Here is a 19,402-nt window from a genome sequence, read left to right as displayed (position 1 = left end):
AGTAAGTTCCAAAACAGGACGTAGTCAGGAAATGTCAGTAGTGCTGCGTATAGTAACTATGAAGTTTTGAAAAGTACTGGTAAGTAATCAGTGAGTTCCATGAAAAATCCACAAATATATGAAGTAAAATTTTGGAAAAAGTGTGCAGTCAAGTCTGTGAGATTTCTGTAAAGATACGGCAAAACTTCCAGAAAAAAGTTACAATGCAAGCAAGCAGTGAGTTCACGGAAAGTTCAGGAAAGTAACAAGGAAGTTTTGAGAAAATAACTGCTAATATCCTGAAAAATATTATTTTGATGTTAAAAAATCGTTATGATGTCCAATAAGTGCAGGAAAATAACCAGGAAGTTCTGCAAAAACGCCCAGCAGAATAGAATTTTGTAAAATGTGTTTTAGAAAGTAAAAAGAAATTTCCAGTATATTGTGGGAAAATGTCAAAATAAAATCCAGGGAAGTTTTATACCAGTAAGCTCTGAAAGACGGAGAGAAGTTACCGAAAAACAGCCAACAAGTTTTGGCGAAAAAGTCCTGGAAAGTTTTGGAAAGTAAGCTTGTAAAAGTTTCAGTGAAACTCTGTTTTATGAGATGCTACTGAAAAATGCAGGTTGCACAGAATCACGGCTACAACCACTTTTAATCCCGCTGGTGGTTTGTGTGAAAAGCAAAGTTTTCCTTTAAGAAATAAAAAAGTTTTTCGCTTCTTACTTTTCTTGCCACATCTGACGAGCAAAACTGATACGATTCGGGTATTTTGTTAGAATTTAAAGCTTGTTAACGTTGCGTTTTGTATTGATCAGTTAATATGTTCTCACCTGTTTTCTGTACTGTAACATACAGAACATTTCACACACAGTGAAGATGAGAGAAGGGATAAAATCAAATATTCGACCGGTTTGTTTAGACGTCAACGCTCTGGACTAACATTGCACAAGTTAAGCTTTCGGTGTCTGAGCCACAAAGCAGAAACCCGTTTCCTAAAAGCTTTTCCTTTTAAGTTAAATCTTGTGGTGCTGAACTTTCATCAGATCTCTCTTACATAAATACACGGAGCATGTTTGGGACCAGGCAAAGCCTCTTTAAGGCTAAACCATTTTGTCCTCATTTTCCCTCCTAACAATGTGTGCTAGATAATAACTCAGAAAATAAAAATATATTAACAAAGCTGCCAGAAACCAAACTCTAAGAGCGCAAAGCTAAAAAAAATAAAAATAAATCTCTGTTCACAGTTGAGCAACGATTTGAGCTGTAGACTTTTAGTTATGTAAAAGTCCTGCAGACTGGATTTATTCTGTTTGGCTTTGCAAACTGTGAATTTCCTCTCATATCCACTTACGTCTTACATCATTTCAAAAAAATCACACACAAAGAAAAATGCAAACAGATTTTACAAGAACGTTTGCTATTTTAAATACACAAAGAAACATGAATACAGACAAGCAAGTCAGCAGCACAAACTGAAAGTTAGTGAAATATTTTCAAGACAGATTAAAAAAGAAGAACTGCAGCGTGACTCAAAAGATTAAGGCAAAAAGCATAAAGATGAGAAAAATTATGTTTTACAGCATGGAAACGTGAAATGTTAGGAAGATCAGGTGCTTCTGGTTTTACTGCATTTGGACGCTGTTAGTGAACAAACTGAGGAGGAGAAGCTCCAGCATGGAAACAGATAAAACGATACCGGTATGGATGCTAACGTCGTCTGTCTCCCCAGCCCAGATTTACTGGAAGCTCCAGGGTTTGGCTGGTTTCTGGACCCAAAGTGCTGAGTCTAAGTGAAACAGAACAATTTCACCACAGTGTTTCCACACCGTCGACACGGCGGCTCCTCTGGAGCAAACGTGATAGCATACTGCAGGTTTCGGTTTGAAGACGTCTCCCGCTTTTACAAAAACAAAAACAGCAACAACGTATTCGCTTCTCCACGTTCATGCTGTGAGGATAAGGCTTACAGCACACACAGCGTCTCGTCTCTTCCTGTTTTTCCTCCATAAAAATGTTAAGAAGTGGTGCAACAACTGCAACATTTTCATTGACGATGGAGTGTTAGGGCCATAGTAAGAAAAACAATGAAAAAAAATAACATTATAAGAATAAAGTCAAAATAATACAAGAATAGAGTCAGAATTATTAGAATAAAGTCATATTAATGTAAGATTGACGTCATAACATTTCAAAATTTAAAATCATACGGAATAAAGTCATAATAGATCATGAATAAAATCGGAATAATATAATAAAGTAATTTGTCAAAATATGCTTGTAATTATTTATTCAATGAGAATAAAGTCATAATACAATAAAAAGTCATGATATTTAAAAACGTATGAATAATATTACCATTATTATGATAATAACACCAGAATAATGTCATATTATGACTTTGTTCTGGTAATATTTTCATTTTATTCTCATTATTTTTCATGATTTTCTTAGCACGGCCATATTTAGTCAGTCGTATTTATTACATTTTGCCTGGTTTCATAATATGAAGTAGGACAGTGAAGCATGCAGGAGCATTATATCCACCACAAAGGCTTGAGTACCTACCAGTTCCAGGAAGGTATTCTCCAGTGACTTATACTCTGGGGAGCTCTTGTTGAACAGGTCGTCAATAAACATCATGTTAGTGACCCTCAAGCTAAAGAAAACCACCAACTCTTTGCTCTTCTCCACAGCCGTCATCACAGGTGTGCTGGCCTGTCTCATCGCCGGCGCGGCTGTGGATCCGTACGGACCTTCATCAGATTCTGACGCGAAGCCGCTCCCGCTCTCCTCTTCCTGTTGCTCTGTCACTCCGTCTGCGGTGTGTGAATAATCTCCAGGAGCGGTTTGGGTGACTGATCGACCCTCCCCTCCGTCCTCAGGGGACGGTACAGGCTTCACGTCTGCTCCAGGTTCGCTGCCCTGGACGGCGTCCTCACCAGATGATCGGGTGGAAACCGGGTCAGCGGGAGCTGTGGGTGGATCCAGGTTCAGCTCAGCAGTTTGATCTCCTTCAGGCCTGGAGCTCGAACGTCCCACCAGCTCCGGATCTGGTGAAAAGAAACAAAACAGCAGAGGGGTGGCGTTTACATTTCTATATCCCAAAACACATTAAAGTTACATTTTTGTACTTCCATTTGCGTTTCTACTGAAACCGGCACCGTTACCTAGCAACCACCAGGTCATTTGGTCAGCTGGTTTTACCACTGTATGCGCTGTACAATGGCTGCTGGAAAGACAAGTGTTTTGTTGTTGATTTACCATCCAGAAACCACTTGCTGTGTTTTTGTTGGTTGTGCAGGAGGCTCCACTTTTGCTTTCCAAAGATGTATGGTTGTATAATTGCGCATCTGTTTGCAGCCATTTTCATGTGAGTGTAAACGTTGAGATGGCCAGCCAACATAGAATATCAATTTGTGATTACGCGCCTACATGTACAGTTTGTGTGACAAGAAGTTGTTGTTTTACTCGTAGTTTTATAACTGTTGTGTTTTGCTAACTTTGTTTCTGACTCAGCTCAGAAAGCACACAGGACGGTAGATCTGAAACTGCTGCCTTCTGGACACAGTGAACATCAAACATTTCTCAGGCAGAGGATTAAACTCATGTTCCAGTTTAACTTCTGAAACTGTTCGTGTGAGAACTTTGATTTTTGGCTCTACATTATGAAGAAAACATTCAGGAAACTAAAGTCAGTTTGTTTGTTTTCACATTTTCACATATAACAGTTTTAAAGGTTAATCAGTATTTGTTACTGTGTTTCTAAACGTTCCTGTGTGTTAATTTCTGACCAGAGCTGTAGCTGCTTCCAGGCTTTTATTTATTTAAAAAAAATAAATAAGTGTCCTAACTGTATGATTTATTCCTATTTTAATATAAATGATTCCCAAACATTAAAATTCACAACTCTGGCAGCTCATTTATCAAACATGACAAACATTTCTTTTTAATCTCAATCCAAACACTTGGTGCAGACTTTATTATATAAACATTGAACTGTGGAATATTAAAGTTTTATAGATTAACCATTTTTATTAAATATGACATCTGAAGATGCACCGGAGGTTTTTGACACATTTCTCTAAAGTTCGGGTCTCAGCCGTGAAGGTGGGAAATGTTGCTGTGACTTAATGAAATGCGCCTGTGCAGCGCAGCGTGACTCGGTGATGACTGGACCAGGGGCCGGCCGGCCCCCTGCTGCTGGAGCCTTTCCAAGGGTAAAGTGACAACACCAAGTCTAATCATGCTGTCATTTCTATTTCCTGGGTCAATCAAGGTTGCATTTAGATGCTGTAACTTTATAAAGTTATTTTTTACAAACTCTTAAGTTTGTGTCCCTCCCAGAAACTGTGACAGAAACATCCGACTTGATTTCCATCGGATGTTCAGGAGGAAGATATAAGACCATAAAATAGAAAATACAGACTTTAAAAGGGCTCCCAGCTGAAAAACTAAAAATAATAAAGTTATTATAAAAACTGTTCCTTTCTTCATCTGTGGTCTTTGTTTTGATCATTTCGGCAGCATCTTTTTAAAAGTCATAGAATATTTATCAGACGGTTTTTAAAGTGCTCATTTTTTCCATCACTGGTCTTAAATTTCACATAATTTGTGTCCTATTTATTTTTCATTATCTGTGTAATGTGAGCAATCATTTGCTGTGTTGTTGCATCCTGCATGAAGGATTAGAGTGTTTTTATGCTGTGGAAACTGTGAGGCTCACAGTGGGAGGCACCAAACAGCCTGTGAAAGAAATGTGCCCATAAATCCGTCTTATTGTTGTTTGTTTAGGGAAGTTAAATCAAAGGATCCTTGTTCTACTATCCAGCCCCCTTTTCTTCAGGAGATTTTATATTTATCTACATTTGTGGGTATTTTCACAGCTGATAGTCCAGTACAGTTTGATTTGGGACCAAAATCGGTTACATTTTCAGATGCTGTGGTTCTTTTTCTCACACCCTGAGCCAAACCAGCCAAATCCTTTAAAAATATGTTCCCCTCCTCGCCTGTGGGGGCGCTGCATCAAGAACCAATGAAGAAAACAACATGAAAACCTCTAAAGAAAACACTGAGCGAAACTTCTTCCTTCACAAAAATATAAACAAAGATAGAGTAGCGTTAGATTTTAGAGGTTGTAGGATTTCTCTTTTGTCCACGAGTTATTTCTCCTGCTAGCGCTAGCCTAGCGCGGGTTTTTTTTATTTACCCACAATGCACTGCGCTGTAGGCCAGTTCCTGCTTTTTTTGCGATTCCCAGTTCACATATACATTCAAACCGAACCAGATTTCAGTTCAACCGAACCGAGACGTAGGCGTTACATGGACCGGATTCACTTTAGTTGGAGTTTGATTTTGCGTTCACACCAAACCAAACAAACCAGACTTTCTAGACAAACAAACTGGAGTTTGATTCAAATGGACTAAACAGGGTTGGTGCAAATTAAATTTGCTAAAACTTGTTCCATGTAACAATTTGCTGAATATAAAACATGCTAAAATTTCACCATTACAGTCCAAAAGCAAATGGGCACCAACTAAAACGCACCAAGAGAAAGAAATGTTTAGCCTAAGATAATAGAAGACAAGTTAATGAGATCTTGTAGGTCTGAGGTTTAAATACTAATGATTTTACAAACATGATTAATTTAACCAGGTGGAACTTGTAGAAACTTTTTTTTCTGCAGCTGGTTTCCGTTTTACTCCTTTATGTTTGGATGTTTTTATTTAACTCTGCAGATCCGCAGCCAACAGCTCGAAACACGGAGCCGACACAACGACGGCTGAGAGCGGTTTTCATTTCCAGAGCTCTTCTAATTACCTATCAATAGCTTTAAATGGAGTCTGCACCACAGTTTAGTGTGCGGTTAATCAATAAAGCTTTAAATTTTTAAACTTGGCTCTCCTTGACATTCTGCTTTATTAGCTGGATTCACCGGAAGAAGGGTCATCGTCTGTCACCTCAGAGCCTCGGAGTCTCACTCACCTCCATCTTCACCTCCATCACCCGGTGGAGCCTCCTCTTCCTCCACTCCCTCCTCTTCCTCCTCTGTGGGGTTTTCTTCTGCAGCTGCCATTGAAGGAGTCCCATCAGTAAAGCTAGAGCTGGTCTTTGGGAGGATGGTGGGGATAAAAGGCACAAAGGTGTTTGTTTTTGGTCTGACGGTCGCTGAATCCCTCAGCTTGTTTTCCAAAACTCCCACAGTGGGGAATAAACTTTGGGTGGGTGGGCTGGCATCTTCTGGTTCCTGTGTGGACATGGCGTCCACAGCCGGATAAACCGTGGTCACTGCAAAATAACAACAACAGCTAGAAGACACAATTTATGGTAAGATAAAACAAAAGCAATATTTACGTTTATTTAGAGGAAAAATGTTAATTAATTTCATTTTCAAGTTAAACATTAAACTGAAGTGATTCAGTTCTAATAGCAGCAGATTTTATATAAAGGCCCTGAAAACCCAGCTTTTATTTTGATATTCCACTTCCGCTTAACAAGCTAAATATTTAGTTTGAAAATTAAATCTGAGGCTTGGAAAACTATTTAGTTGTGAATAAAATGCTTTGAAAAGCATTTATTTAGCAAGATAAATATTGAATTTGGAGCTAAATAACATTTTCCAACAAAATATGATGTTGAAGCATATTATGCCAACTATCTTTTAATAAGCAAAATTTTTAGTTAGCAAAAACAAAATGTAGTTTGTACACCAAATATTTACTTTGAAAGCTAACTATTGATCTTACTCACACATTTAATTTGATCTAAATATTTAGCTTGTGAAATAAATGTTTAGTTTGTCAGATTTTCACCATGTTATGTATGAATAACAAGGTGAAAATATGACTTTGAAACATGTTTTTCTCTCCGACAGACTAAATAAACCAAAGCTATTGCTGTTAATGTTCTACTGTGTAACTTTACAAACCCATCCCATAATAACCGTCAGATAAAATTGATTACCAGCCTCGAAGCTGAGCGTCTGAATGTCCAGCAGCAGCATCGGTTCCTGCTTCAAGGCCGTAACGATGATGCGCTTCAGTTTCGGGGCCTTCGCGTTTTCGTTTGTCTCTTTTCCCTCTTCCAGATCCAGACTGTCAAAGTCGCCGTTTAGCTCCGTTTCCCCGTTAAAGACCACCGCGTAGCGCACAGAGAGATCCTCTGAGCTAATCAACACAAATACAATCCGTCAGGAAGCCTCAGAAAAATCAATCCAACATTTTTGATTTGGCCAATTTCATCTAATATTGTTTTACAAGTTAGATCAAAACAAAGAGCAAACATGCTAGCGTTAGCCTAGCTAGCCTAGCTAGCTTAGCACTGAAGCCTCTGTTGTTGCATGAAAATATCTTTATAAAAAAAGGTTTTCCGTTGCTTATAAAGATATAATACCAATACTAATGTACACCATCTTCTGTTATTTATTCATTTCAGGATCTTTTAAGTTTAACTTGGTAAAGTTACAGTCAAAAATAAAAATAATTTGGGTTATTTAGCCTTCAATGAGGAAAATAAATAGGTTTCAATTTCATTAATATTTTACCATGTTGTTCATTAATTTATTAATGAAACAAATGTTTTGTTATCAAGCTAAATATTTGGTTCCAAATGGAATGTTAAATATTTAGTCTGCAAAGCACATTTAGTTTAAACTAAATATTTTAACAACTTAATAACCCAAATTATTGCTGTTATTTTTTGACTGTTTAGCTCTTTGTCAAATGCCCATTTTTTATATAATTCAGATGGGGAAACCCAGAATCCAATAAACTTGATCAAAGTAAAGTAATTCATCAGTTAGGTCATTTATTTAGATTATGCAACAGATTTTCTAAGCATTAAACCCTAAACTGTTGGAAAACCTGCATATTTTCAGTCATATTTATAAAGGAAATGCAGTTGAGTTTGACAGTTGGACCCACAAAACAGAAGAAGAAATAACTATAAACACATTTTCTTTATTTTAGTTGATTTGTTTCCAAGACATTTATTAAACTCACCGAAATCCAAGAACACGTATTTCTTTGAATCCTGGAACTTTTTCAAACACATGAACCATCTGCAAAGAAAAGACAAACCTGAGAATGAAAAATGTCAAAAGTGCAGAGAAGTTTTCAGTTTTAATCATCTTACAGGTAAATTAGAATGAATGGAATAAAAGTTTATTTATTACCAATTCATTTAAAAAATCAATCTTATGTTATTACGTTTTCTGATATATTTAAAGGATTCACACTGCAAAAACAAAAGGTTTTACAGTATTTTAGTCAATTTCTAGTACTTTTCAGGAATTATTTATTATTATTTTGCTGAAAAGTTTTACATTATTTTCCTCATAATTCACGTGTACTAAAAGCATTTGTAGAAACTAGACAAAAAATCTTGTTTTGCAGTGAATAATCCTGATTTCTGTTCTGCTCTTAGTCACTCATCTATTTGCACTTCTTAGTTTAGATGCTAAAGGTTGAACTAAAGCTGTTAAATCAATCGGGGAAAGGTTTCCTCCTAACAGTACAATAAAATCTGACATTTCCCTCCTGCGCTGTTATTCAACCCTCCCTGGGAGAGCCGGCCGGCCGGCCGGCCAGCCAGCGCTGCTGCTGCTGCTGGAGCGACCGCAGACCGCAGGCTGCCGCCGTTTGCATAAAGGTGAAGACAACAGCTGGGAGGAGGACAGCTGACATTTGCTGCAGGCGGCTGATCTCACCTTGTCTCTGAGCTCTCTGGTGACGCCGTTGTAATGCGGCGCTGCGGGGTTGCTAAGCATTTCGCTGTATGTCGGGTCAGACACGGTGATGCTGAACTCAACAATGTATTCCTCGTAGTTCTCCTTAACCGGGTCTTTAACCTGGGGAGCGAAAAGATGCAAACAGTTTAGGTATTTCTGGAAAACTGGCGGTGAATTCTGATGGTGGATTTACCTCGTCTGTTTCTGCTGGGAGCAGAATGGGAGAAGGAGTCCAAGTGCCTGAAATTAAAGATGTTTACAGAAAATCTCCACAGATTTACAGAAGATGGTTTAGTGATCGAAGGCAGGACTTACATTCACTGCTTGGCTCTTCTTTAGCTGCAACAAACCTGCAAGGATGCAGAACATCTTTTTTACTGTCATGTTTTTATTCAGGTGTTTTTCTGAATATGTAACAGTTTGTACAGTGTTGCACAGAGAGAAGATAAAATTACACATTTAACAGGGTTTTGTTTTGGATGTGAAGTTTGTTTATTCTGTGAATTTATCTCGTTTAGTCAATAGTTGCTTCTCCAGATATATTGTTGTATTTTAAGGTTTTTTTACATTGCTCTTGACAGTTGGTGGTTAATTGAAAGAAGATGTTATTCTTGAAATTTCAAAGTTTTTGGGAAAAGTTGGCCAGATTATCATTATATGTTTTCATCAGCCTGATTGCCCTGTCAGAAGTCTGAGGTGCAATGAATGTAATTAATGTAGCTTTTTCTAAAACATTCTTTAAATTAACTTTATGTTGATTCCCAATAAATCCAAATCATGTGTAATATACAGAAATCTGCTACTTCATTTAATTTGTGGTAAAGATAAAGACTGATCTTAAATTTGACATATGATAAGACAAATTTAGGTAAAATTGACATAATTCTACATAAATAATATAATATTCAGAGGACGATGCACCAACCCTTCACTTTCAGCCTCTTCTATTCTCTGAAATGAAAAAAAAAGAAAGTGGAATCCATAAAAGGTTCATTTTACTGTTAAGTTGTGATGAAATGTGAGTCTGCATTGCTCACTCTGGCCACCAGGTCCAGATGCTCCTGAGAGCTGCTGAAGTTCTGGGCCAGGTCGTCCATGCACAGGTTCTGATGCTGGCAGGTGAACACCCAGGTCCGGTACTCCTCCGGGGCCGGGACTCGGTCCAGGAAGATCCGGAACGCTTCCCAGATCGCTTCCTGACAAACTGATGACAAAATCCTTGGTGTAAAACAAAGAATCCTGAAAAAGCACAACTAACCGAGGCCCAGTCTGTTCACTGCAAAACAGAATCTATCCAGGTTGATTCTAGTTAGAATATTTTAGCACACTTCAAATGAAACTAACTCAAAAGTTACTTTTCAGCAAGATAAATATTATTTTCACTGGCAGATATTTTCACTTGAAACAGGAAAAATGTCTCATTTTAAAATTTAAAATCTGCCAATTTAACGAATAAATAAAGCAATAAAAGTAGCAGTATTGAAAAATAACCTTCTAAAAACAAATAAAATATATTGAAAACACATTTTTCCCATATTACGACAGAAAAAATCTGCCAATGGAATTAGAACTGTTTTTATTAATTAGGGAATTATTGACTTAAAACAATTTTAAAACTATTTCCTGCTGAAAAGTTACTTGAAAGTCAGTTTTGTATTATTTCAACTTTTCCAAGACATTTGCACTAAAACTTTACAAAAATACTTGGCAAGATTTAGTGTTTTTACAATAAGGAAACTAAAGAGTAGCTATTGAAATTACTTAAGCTCTAGATCAGTGGTTCTTAACCTGGGTTCGATCTTTTACTAAGAGTGTTTCGATGGGTTTTTTAGACTATAAGTGTGTTAGTTAGAGTTTGTGTAGGGTTAGTAGTAGTTTTGCTAGCTATCACTACATGGCTTCATAGCGAGCGCTGACGCACAGAGAAGAGAGACTGGGATGGCCATTTAGACCTCGACTGCAACACCTGTTTTGCCATCACTTGCTGCAGAGGATCACGTTACATTGCTTAGCCAATCAGAGGATGACGTTACATTGCTTAGCCAATCAGAGGATGACGTTACATTGCTTAGCCAATCAGAGGATCACGTTACATTCTTAGCCAATCAGAGGATCACGTTACATTGCTTAGCCAATCAGTGCTGCGGAGGAGCATCTTTTCGGGGTTGCTGCTGCCTCTAGTGGCGTGGGGGTGGTAACACAACTAATATAATTACATTACTAAACCAGAATACCGCAAAGTCTTTATTTATTATTAATTTTTCATTCTCTTTAGAATGTAGAGCTAATTAAATGATCTAAAGACCTTAAAGTGGTTCCAGTTTCTCTCGATGGCCAACCTGTTGAAACTGTGGCAAATTTTAAATACCTTGGGTCGTTCCTGGACAGTCAGCTCAACTTTGCTGAAAACACTGACTATATTTTGAAGAACTGTTCTCAGAGACTCTACCTTTTTAAGAAGACTTAGTGATCATGGGGTGACCCAACTAGACTCTAGTTCAGTCACCCCTATGTCTTGAATTTGGGGGTGGAGGGGAATCATATTTTATTTATCACTGCAGAAGGGTTCAGTGAATGCGCATATGAAACTGGTGGGTTCGGTACCTCAAAAAAGGTTTAGAACCACTGATCTAGAATAAATCAGAATATGATAGAAATAATTACTGCTGTTCACAAAAAACAAGAATTCAGTTCATCAGAAAGTGGCTAAATTAAATAACTCTGCTTATTAAAACAGTATGAAAGCTGATTTATTTTCATTATACATTCTACGATCATTTTTCTTCACGTCTCCCAGAGCGTGAGCTGCACATCTACAGCTTGTCGGCGATGTTTTAGTGAATCTTTGAGGACCAGTCAAGCAGCCACATGTTTCAGCCTGTAATGAGCGCCACATTGTCCAACACCTGACGCCTGAGGGAAATATATTCTGCCACAAACCCATTTGAAACGATGCCATTACCTCTAATAGAACAATTTAATCTGTCTCACGTTGAAATGACACGCTGCAGCAGCTGCTGGGACGACTTTTGATAACAAGCCATTTGCATCCCCGTTTAATTCCCCTAAAACGCCCACAATGCATGTTGGAGGATGTTTGTGCGTTTCGTCAATAATTCAAGTGTCTCTGTTGAATTTTATCAGCAGCATTTTTATTTTGAAAACCCTCTGAGTTGACTGTGACATCATAAAAATGCTTTGTAATGAGTTTTTGTGAGCAGCCAGGTCATGATTTTATGTAAAATTCAATGAAAGCGGATGGACCTCTGAGTTTGTAGTAGGCCCGGTGGCTGCCAACGACGGTTTTCATCGTCTCCTGGGGACACACTTTGACGCCTGTGGTGTGGACGGCGGACCTCTTCACCCGCTGTCCGTCCTGCTCGGATCGGACGTTGGTCGCATGCCTGATGGGTTGGGAACCTTCCAGAAAATGCCGGTACTTCACGTCTCTGAGCCCGGAAAGGTTTATGTCATTCAGTTCTGCAGGAGGAGAGACAAAAGAGGAGGCAGGAATGTTTCAACAAAACACGGGATAATTACAGCAAACGTTGGTTATTCTGAACAGGCTGTCATGTTTATGTCAGTTATTTGAGGATAATTACAAAGTAAACACGAAGTGAAGTTTGGGCAAAGTCTTTCTGGGAACATTTTTGCTATTATTTTATGTACTTGAATGGAGATTTCGTATTGTTGCTGGTTTATCCCAGGTGCTCTTTGGACCTTCCGCACTTAGTATTTTTACATAACAAATGCAGTTTTCTGCATTGGATTTCAAAAAAGAATGACACAAAAAGTACCAGTAACTTGTTTTACAACTTTGGAACCAAAGTGCTTTTCAAAAAAACAAAAACAATTAAATCCTAAAAAGATAAATAAAATGTTTCTACAGTTGTCTAAAAAGTTGACTTGTTTCAAAATGTTATGTGATATTTGCAACTCTAACCGAGTCTCATTTGGTTCACTGCAAAAACACAAAATCTTACCAAGTATTTTTGCTTAGTTTCTGTTGCAAATATCTTCGTTCACTTAAAATAAGACTAAACTAACTTACAAGTAACTTCTCTTTAACATATAGGAGTCAATGATTCCTCTATATTAGTGAAAAGCTCTCGTAACAAATAATCCGCCAGTGGAACTAATACTGTCAGACTACAGGTGCACCAAAAAAATCGGCCCAGATTTGTTGAATTTTGGGAGATCGGCCGATACTTACATGTGAAACTGATCTCATTTACCTCAGCAAAGGTCTGAAAATCAACCACTGCCTGCAGCCACCACCATCTTCAACAACTCCTTGAAGAATCTGAGTTGAGGAGCTACAACATTTAGTTTCCCTTTGGGATAAATAAAGTACGTTTGATGTTTGATTTTTGCAGTGAGTGAGGTTTGTCTGACAAACCGGACCATCAGGTAGTCGACCAGAAAACTATTATAAACTATTCCAGACCTCTCAGGTCTTCTGGTTCTGGTTCTGGTCTGCATCACCAGAACCAAACATGGAGAAGCAGCATTCAGCTCCTCTAATCTGGAACAAACTTCCAGAAAACAGCAAAAATGCTGGAACACTGAGTTCCTCCGTTGCTCCAGGCTGTTTCTCAGGCAGACGCATCCCAATATCGCCTTCTGGTCAGATCTTAGGTAACATGCAGCCAAGTTGCATCATAATTAAACTCCTGCATTGATTTCTTAAAGTATTTACATCCAAAAACGCACAAAAAAAGGGAAAAGTGGCAAATGAAAAGGTTTGTGTTCTCTGGGTTTGTTTCTCTCATGTGAGCAGAAATAAATCTGACCTTAATCATCGTGGCAAACAGGATGTTGGTGAATCTGTTTCTACATCAGAACTGGGTTAAATGTGGGAACGTCGGCGTTTGTGGGAACTTTAACATCTCAAAGCTGCTTTTGTCTCTTCGTCTTCCCTTTAAATTGAAAAGAAGTTTATCTATGACGCTGAACTAAATGAAGTTTAAACTGAAGGTTTAAATTACAGGAGTGAGTATTAAGACATTAGCCTTTGTGTGTCCCGTAGCGTCTGGACCGGACCGGGTCAGCCCAGGCTCACTACCTGTAAGCAGAATTTAATTTGCTCCGGAGTTAATCCAGCAAAGTGACTTACGCCGTTTGCTGAGCAGTTTTACTCTCCGCTGCTTCCTTTGTGAATGTGTCTTAACAGCATTTCAACGTCTGCAGTGAAACATTTACTGGACTAAATGTGTGTTTGGTTTCAGCTGCAAAAGTCTTTTAAAAACTTTTAGTTGTGGAAAGTTTGGAGCTGATGGTTTGTGGTTGGAAGAAGTTATGAAAAAGTGCAAAAGATAAATGAAAATGAAAAATGTAACACTTTGTCTTGGGGTGAAAGAACAGCTGCTACTTCACTCTTTTGGCATTTTTGACAAAATACAGCAACAAAAATGTTTTCAATGTTATTTTTCTCCGACACCATTTTTAGACAATTACATTTTGTGCCTTTCTGTGTTTTTAATACCATTTTCTTTTGCTAATTGACTTTTGTTTTACATCCCTTAAAATGTGTTTGACATTTTTCTAAAACATGTTACAACCAAAGTAATTAAAATAAACAAAGAAATCAGCACAACTGACTGAAAGTACCAAATACATGAATAAAAGGTGCAGAAACGACCCTAAAGTCAAAATAAACCAATTTATTTTGTTTATTTATGTTTATTTGATGTGGGAAATGTCCTGTAAGTGAAATAATCTCAGTGGAACTGGCACTGCTTCTCAGGATTAAATTATTCACCTAACACAATCTCCTATACCTTTCTGAAAAGTTACTTGTAAATTAGTTTTGCCTTATTTCAAGTCGGAGAAATCTGCACTAATAATTAGACTAAAATACTTGGTACGATTTTGAGTGAAGCAAATCAAGAGCTGATTGTCAGAGAGATGCTTCACATAATGCAGCCTGGATTACAGATTAAATTACCTAAAACTATTTAGTTTACCTTTAGAAGCTTCTGTTGTTCAACAGAGTCATTTTGCAGCGTAACAAAAGCCAGCGTGACGATCTGAAAAGTGTGGGCCGGCCGCATTGTTGAACAATTTTAGGCCTGTTTGTGACACCAGCTGGCAAATCTTCCAGGACGTCTTAAGACAATAAGCCAGGATTTATGAGCCCCGAAACGCAGACCGGAGGTCACTGCACCCAAACAACAAACTATCATCGCTCCTGGATTAGGAAACTGAGAGAAGGCCGAAGACAAACCAAAGGAATAAGTGAGTGTAAATAACGTAATTACAGCTCTGCCACAGTTTGTTGGCAGATTAAGATGCTGGATTTCAAAAGGAATGAAAAGAAAGTCAACTTTATTATTTTATCCAAAAAATTTAAGTGCAGTAAATAACTTATTACACTTAAAATAAGACAAAACTAGCCTATAACTGACTTTTCAGCAAAATATAGGAGCTTATTTAAGTCAATAATTCATTAATATTGATGAAAAAGTTGTAGATCCATTAGCAGATTATTTTGAAAAGAATCTGCTAATGGATTCAGCAATTTCTGCTATTTTAAGTTATTACTGACTTAAAATAAGCTCCACTATCTTGACGGAAAGTTATTTGTAAGTTAGTTTTGTCTTATTTTAAATGTACTGAGACATTTGCACTAGAAACTAGACCAAAAACACTCAGTAAGATTTTGTGTTTTTGCAGTTTGTGTTTGACAAAAAGACTGTAAACAAACAAAGCAATTAATTTAAAACAATTCAATAAATTTTATATTTAAACAAAAATAGATTAGTGCATAAACATCTGTACCTTAAGCTACCAGTATTAGCTTAGCTTAGCTGCCTGGTTTTTACTTAAACAGAAAAATATTAAAGAGTTATTCAGACAGAGGCTGCGTGGCGGCGCAGAGAGAGACACAGTTTACCAACATAGACGAACAATTTAAATGCATTTTAAAACTGATTTTGAATCAATTCAGAATCCTCAGCGCCAGGAATTGTGATTTGGTTATTTTTCACTGCACCTTTACTTTCTATCAAATGAAAAGCTGTTCAGTGGCTTGATGCAGTCCACTGTCGCCACATGCTTGCTCAGAAGGAGGGATTGCTGACGGTCTGTGAATCGGCTTCCTCTGATGGAAAACATTTTATATCAGCCGTCATGAACTGAATTTAACTGCTTCAGGAGACACCAATAAAATGAACTGAATTAAATTAGATTTAGACTGAAGGCAGTTTCTGTTTCTTCAATTAAATGTTGCTCAGGCGGAGTATTTCTGGAGTTCATCATATTCTCTAAGCTAATAAAAATAAATTATTTTTTGTGCATCATTGCTCAACCCTCCTGAATCTCCTTTCACTTTTAACTTTTCAGTATAGAAGAAAGATTTTATACATCATTTTCTTTATCTTTTAGTCATTTTTCAGACGTTTTTAGTTTGTACATAATTCTAATCTTTTACATCCTGTGAAATCCTTGCCTCTATATTCTATATCTATGTTTTATTTATGACACACATTTATTTATTTTGATTCTTCATCTGTGTTTCTCCATGTCTGCAGGTGAAGAATTAATATTTTGATTCCTTAACTTTGACTTCACTGTTACAGAAAACTTTTTAAACGAGGTGTCCTAATAAAAACCAAACGCTAAAACAGAATTACATTAGTTTAGTTAGATGAAGACAGAACTTTAACATTCAGGTCAAATACATATAATTTTATGCAGCTGAATTGGCTGCAGTCTACTCTGTAGATTCATAGAAAACTAATATTTATTGATTTGGTTTCAAGTCAGCTGCAGGTGTATTGTACAAAGTTTGCACGTCTTTTTTACTTCCCTTCGGTGTCTCCTGCTGTTCTCAAAACAGCCCAAGTGCTAAAATAAAAAAATATCCCCCAGTTTTCTTTTGCTAATCAGTTAATGATGTTTTTTGGTATGTGGAAAATGAGTCGTTTCAAAAGCCTCTGGTTTGTAACGCTTCAAAGCAGCAAGCGCTGTCCCTCACCTAGCAACCCCAGGGAAGCCCAGGCCTGTTACCTAGCAACCCAAGCTGAGCTCCAGTATGTTTGGTCAGCTGGTTTTACAGCTGTATGAGCTGTACAATGGCTGCTGGAAAAGACACATGTTTATTTGTTGACTTACTATGCAGAAACCACTTGCTGCATTCTTGTTGGTTGTGCAGGAGGCTCTACTTCTGCTTTTCAAAGACGTATGGTTGTATAATTACATGAATTTAAAGTGACAAGAGGCCCTAAAACAAATGATTGTGAAAGGAGCTTGAAATGGGCAGAACTGAGAAAACTAAAGTCTCCTTATCCAAGAATGACTTTGTGCAAAAAATGTAACAAACATGTTTTGTGTGGAGGTAACATAACCTGTTCAAGGAAGCATAAAAGGTCACCTTTAAGACAATTTCCACCGGCTTAGCGCTGAGTCCCTTCAACAAATCATTTTTTTTAGCACTATAAAGCACCAGGACTCCCTCTGGTCTCCCTCAGCTGGCGGCTGAGGGAGACCAGGCGCAGGAGGAGGGACTGCTAGCGACCGGACATGATCGCCTGAAAAAGGCCCCACTAGAGAATTACAAGCCAGAAAAGATTAGCGTCCCGCAACAGTGAGAACAAAATGGCTTTTGTTTGCTTTGGGATAATGAGCTCACCCCGGGGCACATCCCACCGAGCGAGACAAACGGAAAACATTTTGCTCTGCTGAAACTCTCCATCCTGGTGAACAACTCGCATATGTCAGGCTGACTGACGGAGAATGTTCATGACCTTAAAAACTGATTGCGAGCTGTTTGACATTTGCTTGACATCCAAAAATCTAATATCTCCCTAAGATGGAGCTGACATTTTGGACTTGTGATGTTTACCTACTATTTTATTGACACAAACACGCCTGAACTGGGCTGTCATTCAACGACGTACGAATTCAGCACAAAAAGTATCCAACTCCACTGCAAAAACACTAAAGCTTACCAACCATTTCTGTCTAGCTTCTTGTTCAAATACTTTAGTTTTGATTATTTAAGTGCAACAACTTGAAAGTAACTTTTCAGCAAGATATAGAAATGTGTTTTCAGTTAATATTTACTTTGTATTGATAAAAAAAAGAAGTAGTTTTACCGTTTAAACTTAGAACATGGAGAAAATGTCTTGATAAAGTAAAAACTAAGTGATAATTTATTTGTTTATACATATTAAGGATTTATTGACTTGACACAAGCAGAAAAGTTACTTGTCAGTTAGTTTTTTGAAAAAGTTTATGTTGAGCTTGAATATTCTGGATAATTAAGAGTCAAATGTGACTCAAGTTAAGCAAATAAAGTATTAATAGTAAAATAAAATGATAAAAACACTGCAAAAAATCCCTTTCAAAGACAAGTAAAAAAAATGTAGAGAACAAGACATTTTTCCATGTTATAACTGAAATAATCTGCAAATTGAACAAGAACCTTTTCATCAATATAAAGGAATTATTGACTTAAACTTTTAACTTACAAGTAACTCTTTGCTGAAAAGTTACTTTTAAGTTAGTTTTGTCTTATTTTAAATGTAACATTTGCAGTAGAAACTAGAGAAACATACTTGGTAAGATTTTGTGTTTTTGCAGTGTCAGTTTCCGTCTTTCTACTCACCTTTGATTCGACTCGCCTGAAGAGTAAACAGACACAAGGTGAGAAATACTCCTGACTGTAAAAGCATGATGGGCGGGATTATGTCTCTATCGCTTCCAAAGTGCTCATGTGTGAGGAAAAGGTGCCAAACAACAGAAAAATCCAGAATCTCTTGATGCCAAGTCCATCAGGAGGCGGTGGCGTTTCCCATCAGGCAGACTGCTCTGCTCCTGCGTTTGTTCCCCAGAGCGGCTCCTGGTGCGGCTGCATGGACGGGAGTGAGGGAGGAGGAAGGGCAGTCCGAGAAGTTTGGGTCTGGGGTTTTTCCTTTGCGCTGCCAGGGTGCCAACAGTGACGAGGTTAAAAAAGCAGGCTGTGTTTTCGTTCTAATCCCTTTACCTTCTTGTTGCCGCTCGTAATCCCTGCTGGGCCACGTGGTCGCTGGCTCGCTCTCATCCTGTTAGTTACCTTCTGGACCCTCGTCTGTCTTTTCAACAAACTTGGTGTTTTCACACAGAATCAGAAGCTTAATTACAACTTCAGAGTCGTTTTTTAAATCCGTGAAGTTTTCTTCAGTTTATTTCTATAAAATGCTGCATGGTGAGAAGATAAGGCAAAAAAAGGAATACTATGAAATATCACTTGTTTCTGCACTGCAAAAACAAAAAATCATATCAAGTTTCTTGTGCAAATATCTTAGTACACTTGAAATAAGACAAAACTAAACAAGTAGCTTTTTTTCGCAATATATCTGAGCTTGTTTAAGTCAATAATTCAATAATATTGACAAAAATGTGCTAGTTCCATGGCAGGTTATTTCAGTTATAACCTGGGAAAAATGTATTTGCATAACTGAAAAAAATCTATAAATGAAACAAGTTATTTTTCAACAAAATAAAGGAATTATTGACTTAAAACAAGCTCCCATATCTTGCTGAAACGTTACCTATAACCTGGTTTTTGTTTTATTCAGTTTACTAAGATATTTGCTTTAGAAACAAATCTGGCATGATGTTATGTTTTTGCAGTGCGGCTGAACCGTTAGGTGCAGGGAGCTTTAAAACCCCCTCAGTGAGTTTTACCATCAAGCCCAACTGTTCCAGTA

General features: G+C 37.6%; 1 protein-coding gene across 1 annotated transcript in view; it reads right to left on the bottom strand.

Moving 5' to 3' along the window:
- Window positions 1-18,723, bottom strand: part of impg1b (interphotoreceptor matrix proteoglycan 1b) — a 29,959-nt gene extending 11,236 nt beyond the window's left edge. The window contains exons 1-12 of the mRNA XM_081603514.1: window positions 18,319-18,723; window positions 11,973-12,188; window positions 9,728-9,912; window positions 9,634-9,659; window positions 9,024-9,058; window positions 8,902-8,948; window positions 8,688-8,828; window positions 7,981-8,039; window positions 6,944-7,146; window positions 5,966-6,268; window positions 2,548-3,032; window positions 1,679-1,768 (exon numbers count right to left, since the gene is read on the bottom strand). Coding sequence (XP_081459640.1) covers window positions 1,679-1,768; window positions 2,548-3,032; window positions 5,966-6,268; window positions 6,944-7,146; window positions 7,981-8,039; window positions 8,688-8,828; window positions 8,902-8,948; window positions 9,024-9,058; window positions 9,634-9,659; window positions 9,728-9,912; window positions 11,973-12,188; window positions 18,319-18,385 — 1,857 coding nt within the window. The 5' untranslated portion in view covers window positions 18,386-18,723. The remainder of the gene's footprint in view (window positions 1-1,678; window positions 1,769-2,547; window positions 3,033-5,965; window positions 6,269-6,943; window positions 7,147-7,980; window positions 8,040-8,687; window positions 8,829-8,901; window positions 8,949-9,023; window positions 9,059-9,633; window positions 9,660-9,727; window positions 9,913-11,972; window positions 12,189-18,318) is intronic.
- Window positions 18,724-19,402: the final 679 nt, after the last annotated feature.

The sequence above is a fragment of the Poecilia reticulata genome, chromosome 22 (assembly GCF_904066995.2).
Source record: "Poecilia reticulata chromosome 22, P_reticulata-male-v2, whole genome shotgun sequence".
NCBI classification, from domain to species: Eukaryota; Metazoa; Chordata; class Actinopteri; order Cyprinodontiformes; family Poeciliidae; genus Poecilia; species Poecilia reticulata.
The sequence above is the reverse complement of the archived record's forward strand: the minus strand, read 5'-3'. Positions and strand labels throughout refer to the sequence as shown.